The following is a 6,119-nucleotide window of genomic DNA, read 5'->3' as shown; positions in this document are numbered from 1 at the left end:
TTATTACATTATGGTCCAGTCACTATATCTTCTCAGCATGCTTTTGAATCCATACATGATGAATCATTACATACCTTTAGATGATGATTTGTGCAAAAAAATTCTTGATTGTACATTAACAAAACTTGCTACGATCCTAAGAACGTGAACATAGAGGTGATATAACATTAGTTAGTTTTTTTTTTTTTTTTTTAATGAACATATAACCTTTGTTGATATGCACTCAAATGAACTAATGAAGCCAATTTCATGGCCTTAAAAATCAGAAAAGGGATGAGAAGAGACGGGGCCCATACAACTTGTGAAAGAACTTTCAATTATGATCATCGTATTGACTTGATCATAATTGATGACTGCCTTCTACCTTGTGTCTTTCAAACTCCAGTAAGCTGTCACTTCTTGCAGTAATAACATTGTAACGTACGTTGGCATCATACTGATAACTAGAGGATGCATGTGTTATGCACCATTGAAAAGAAGTAAAATCTGCATTGATAATTTGAAAATGCTAGGAAAGCAAAATATTTAATATGAACCTATTTCTTAGCATACTAAAACTTTGGCATTTAAATTTTTTTTTTTTTTGAAATAGAAACCTTGGCATCAATTAATTAATAAAAATTCAAATAAATTTTGTAACAATCAAAGTCGCTCCCTATAGTTTCTACCAATACCTATAAAGACTTCGCAACTCTTAAAATAGAAAAAAAAAATACTAGTACTAGGCTACAGAACTGAAATTTTGTTCACTTCTAATCAATTAGACATTTATATATTAAGTATATTGCACTAACAAGTAATTAAAATGCACGTTCTCTTCTCTTTTTATTTTAGTTTTTCATGGTACGTAATTATCATGTTCGTAATGGAGGCCCACTAGAATAGCAGAGCAATTGATGTAGGCCTGCCACTGGCTTAGCATGTTCTTATTTGGTGTACTAAAACAACCATAGTAAATGTTGTAAATATTAAAGTACATCGCCAATTAACTTATGGAATTATCAGTAAAATGTTGTAATACATCAACGATGATGCCGTTTATTGATATGTGTTTTTTTTTTTTTTGGAGGAGGTTCGAAGCTTAGTAAATTTAGGATTTGTAACACAAGAAATATTCATCTACAAATGTCGCGCTATTAACTCATCCTCTTTTGAACCATAATAAGTGGATTTAATAGTTCCTAAGGTCTTATGAGATGTATAAAGTATTGGTTTGAAATTTTTAACCACTAACTTAGAGACGCCACGTCTAATGAATTCTTTACTATAATTACCTGGTGCGCGAAGAGAAGCTTCCCAAAAAAAAAAACTCTCTTTTTTTAGTGACATGGGGGAGATACAAATTATCAAAACTTAGAGGGTGTAGTTGTGTAAAGAACTTTCCATATCAAAGGAAAACTGAGTGAAAGGAGGCAAAGGTGGTACTTTGAGTTTGAGAGGAGCCGAAGCCACTCTCAAAAAATAACTTGAGGGCTTTGTCAGGCTTCACTCTCAGATGGGTCAGCCCCAATTGTCTAAAAATCAGACCTCTCCGCCCTCCTCCCCTTTATAGGTCCCACCACACACAATACAATCTCTCAATACCAAACCTCTCTCAGCCGAGGTAGTAGTACTAATTGATTCACCCATTTTTCTATACCTATATCTCTATTTCTCTCTTTCTCTCTCTCTCTTTCTCTCTGAATCTCTGTGTTCATCTTCTTCTTCTCCACATGGACAAGACGAGTGATAGAGAAACCCATGACTTCATGAACGTTGAATCATTCTCTCAGCTCCCTTTCATTCGACCAGCACCAGTTAAAGAAAAAAGCATTAGGCTTTTTGGCATAGAGTTTGGCAGTGACAACAACATCCCAGCTTCCACCACAGATGAATCCGAGTCAGCTGAGCTCAACGCATGCGATGATATTACAAAAGACAACAACAATAGCACCAACAACAACAGTGAAAACGGTGAGAGCAACCGGAGATTCGAGTGCCATTACTGTTGTCGAAACTTCCCTACCTCTCAAGCCTTAGGGGGTCATCAAAACGCACATAAAAGGGAACGTCAACACGCAAAAAGAGCACACCTTCAGTCAGCTATGGTGCATAGTAGTCTCTCTGATGCACACGTCTATGGCCTCATGAATTACCACCGGCTTGGCTCTTCTCCAATGCCACCTATGACTTACCCTTCATGGAACACTAATAATTCTAACACAGCCAGGTATTATGGAAGCCACACTAGCTCGTATTCTCAGCCTGCACCTATAAATGGGAGTCCTTTACCTTTGTGGAGAATCCCAACTGTCCAAAGTAGTAACCCTACTACTCGGAACTCGATGCACCCTTTGCCACTGTTTGCTGGTGATGAGTTAAAGCCTTCACACTCGCAGGTTGGTGGCTCTACTTCACAAAGCAGGTATGTTTATGAATCCAAAACGAGCGTGACAGACCATGTCAGTTTGGATCTTCATCTTTAGTGATATATTTCATCAATTACATCGTGAAGAAGAATTTGAGATTTAGAGCTGCTGGCAATCTTTTGATAGGCAAACGAGGAAATTCTAAGGAACCCCCATAACTGTTTTTTTTTTTTTCTACTTTTTTAATTTGACATCGTAATTTTAGTACGAGTTAATATGTATATGAAATGAAAAAAAAAAAAAAAAAATTGTTTTGTTAATTTTTATGTCTTTGAATATGGGACAGCATGTTGTTCGGGTTAATTAAGAAAGCATCATTAGGTTAACATTTGGAAACACTTTTCTTGGTTTGAGAAGCAGAAACTACACACTAGTTTATGCTCTTAAGTGCCAGATAAGTGATTTGGAGTGCTAACGGTACAGTTTACCAATTGGTTAATTTCTTTGTTAAATTCCATTGAATTTTGTAAGAAAAAGATAAGAAAATACTTCTCTAGTGCAATCTATATCTCTTCCTTCAGTGTTTCACACGTGTGTGGAATATAAGGTATCATTTGGGTGAGCATGAAGTCTGCTTGTACACACGTGTGCATATATCTATTTATGTTGCTAGACAGGTGGGGTGGGAAGGGAGGTGGGATTCGTTTCAGTGCAACAGAGAGATAAGAAAGATCAGGTGATAAGGTTTGATGTCTCTTCTGCTTATGATGCAGAAAGATAATGATATTTCCATGGCATTTGGGGGTGGCATAGTTCCCAATCTTTAATGCATATTCTACCTTTGCTTCACACACTTACTGTGAGCAAAACATTGAGTGTGTAAGAGTGAGAGAGATCTGTATGTATGTGTTCCTACTAAAGTTCAATTTTTGTCTTGCCTCTACTTAAAAGAGTGCTGTTGATCTTCCTGCCATGAGGCCTAGGGCTGAGGAAACAAAGTCAGTAATTGTAAGACCACTGCTCTTTTTCTTTTTTCTTTTTTCAAATAAAAAATATGATTGTACTTGGTGTCATATAGTTTGTTCTTATGACCCAAGTTTGTGAAAAAAGGGAAGATTTATATTGTAGTAGGTTAATGGTAGACTAAAATTTCGTGACTTTAATATTAAAGGACCCACTATAGATATTCATTGGGGCATCTCTTAACATATAGTCCATCATGACTAATTTGTTGTTAGTCCATAGTCGATCTGATAATATTTGAGACTAAAGCTTGGTTGTTGTCGACATATTAAAAAAAAAATATGTATGATGGAATTCGTAATTAGATATCCAAAAACCTACACCATCTGATATTGATCATTTGGGGTTTAGAGTTGTGGGACCTTGGTTGTTATACAACATGTTGAAATTAACTGGTTGCGATGTAAGACACAACATGTTGGAGTAGCGGAATGAAAACAAGATTATTCAAAAATAAAGTGACATGTGTGATTACTAAGTTGATGAGGGTCTACAACTAGGAAGGCATGGGCCACGTCTCTGTGGCTGTTTCTAAACACAAATTTTCAACATTCAGAGGCAGCAGTACCAAAGCTTTCATGGCTTTAAAATGGCAAAACCGACCCTCGGAAAAGGATGTGTCTTCCTTTTCCCTCTTAAGGAATCGAACATATGAACATGGTAGTTAGACTGCCACCTTTATTTTTACATCTTTTGTACCTCTGCTTTTATGTGTTTGTTTGTGTGTGTGTGTGTGTGTGAGAGAGAGAGAGAGAGAGAGAGAGAGAGAGAGGTGTTAGGTCGCTTAGATTTAGGTGAGTAGAGCAGTGGAGTTTAGAGATTCTTCTCTAGGGAAGAAGAGGGCATTTTTCTCTCGGCAATAATTCAGTGATAGTTAGTACTTATGGATCTATCTACTTCTTTAATTTAACTGTTATTTTGGCAGCAGAACTTGGTCAGAGTTTTAGATAATAATTGATACGGCTCAATGAATCCCTTACAAAATACGGATAAAGCAGTCAATTATAAAGAGTAAAACTTTTTCATTGACATTGATTTTGGGATATGTGTTCTGTCTCAACCATCTTTCAAGAAAAATGTGTTCTATAGTGTTTGAATACAGTGATCTTTTTATTGCTATAGATCTTTTTCTCGTTGAAGTTGCTTGATTGAAGAGGAGAAAGCCCTAAACTTGGCATGTTCTGCACCTTTCTTAGGGAATGACATCAAGAATTTCATGTTTCCCAACATGAATTTCAACACATTAAAATAATAAAAAGAAGAATGATTTCCTGTTGAACTGGTAGAGCAAGTGTAAATTGCATGAATAAAAAAGTTAACAACAATGTTAAGTCAGAAACCATAATGTTGTTCCAGTTCAAAGTACCTTCATGAATCTACGAGCACAAAGAGAGTCTGTGCCAGCTACTTGAAGCGTAATGAATCTACTTTTGCATTACAGTGTGTTCTTAGATTTTTTTTTTTTTGGAATTCTAATATCTGTGATATGCTTTCCTATAGTCGAGTCGCTATCATTGATATAAAAGGTCCTTCACCAGAATATATAAATAACTAAATAACATGCCATTTCAATATAACTTGAAGGGATTTCGTTGTTAACATAAAAGCAATTCCTAAATGCTGTATTACCACTTCAAAGTCGACCATTAATTTCATATGATACATCAGTTGCAGCAGAACAAAGCCCATGTTATCACGTAATAACAAGTCCAGCAGCCTCAATTATTTATTTATTTTATTGTTATATATATTGGGTATAAGAAATCTAAGAACACAAATTAATTCAAAACTTCTTGCCAGAATTGTGACGTGGTAGAGTATGAACAGTAGAAAAAAAAAGTTTGTTCATGTTTAAATGATAAACAATTACAAGTCATTTACTATATCAAATATGTGACAAAAAAGTTGTAAAATAATTTGTAGTAAAGAAATTTATTTTAAATTAACCATTGATACTATGTTTCCAGCTTCCTTACAATTTACTACTAACCATTACATGCAATGACAGAGCCACGTTAGTCAATGGGGGCATCCCCACCACTCCCCCCCCCCCACCCCCCCAGTTTTGAATTTCTTTTACCATTAATTGCGTTCTTTTGAAGATTTTTAGTTTTTACAATTTGGGTATTCAAAAACTGACTTGGGCCCCCTAAAATTTTTTAGTTTATTCAAAAGAGAAACATTTGCGAGTCGGAACAATACCTTTCGGGAAATGAAAAAAAAAAAAACCAACTGTATTCTAGATAGGTAGCCCCCTAAAATAAAAGAAAGCTTTTTAACACCCCACCCATTTTAACCTATGGCGTCCGCTCCAGATAATAATTCTTTATTATCAGACCAAAACACTAATCAGTTTTTGGTGTAGGCAGGAATTGAATTCCAGATATCTTATTCAACCATTAGAGACTTTACCAATTGAGCTAACTAGAACCCACACATTTTTATAATTAGTTATTCATTTGTCATAGATATTATTTTCTTTATATATATAGACAAATATTATATATAATGCTTTGATTTATCAAAAATAAAGAATCATTATTATTATTATTATGGATATTTTTGTATATGTTCAAAGAAAACTAGATAACTTTTGTATATTCCTTATAATTTAGAAAGATAATAAGTTCTCTTTAATACATACATACATACATATATATATATATATATATATATATATATATATATATATATATATATATCATTTGATAAATTTATATACAATATGTCAATGAGTTATAACTTATT

General features: G+C 34.5%; 1 protein-coding gene across 1 annotated transcript; it reads left to right on the top strand.

Annotated features, from left to right (window-relative positions):
* Positions 1–1,358: 1,358 nt before the first annotated feature.
* On the top strand, positions 1,359–2,668 carry LOC142610002 (zinc finger protein 8). The gene has a single exon (XM_075781720.1). It carries the CDS (start codon positions 1,713–1,715, stop codon positions 2,463–2,465), a length of 753 nt encoding a protein of 250 aa, XP_075637835.1. The 5' UTR covers positions 1,359–1,712; the 3' UTR covers positions 2,466–2,668.
* Positions 2,669–6,119: the final 3,451 nt, after the last annotated feature.

This window comes from Castanea sativa, chromosome 9 (assembly GCF_040712315.1).
Source record: "Castanea sativa cultivar Marrone di Chiusa Pesio chromosome 9, ASM4071231v1".
NCBI lineage: Eukaryota > Viridiplantae > Streptophyta > Magnoliopsida > Fagales > Fagaceae > Castanea > Castanea sativa.
Note: the sequence above shows the minus strand (reverse complement) of the source record. Positions and strands in the feature narration are given on the sequence as shown.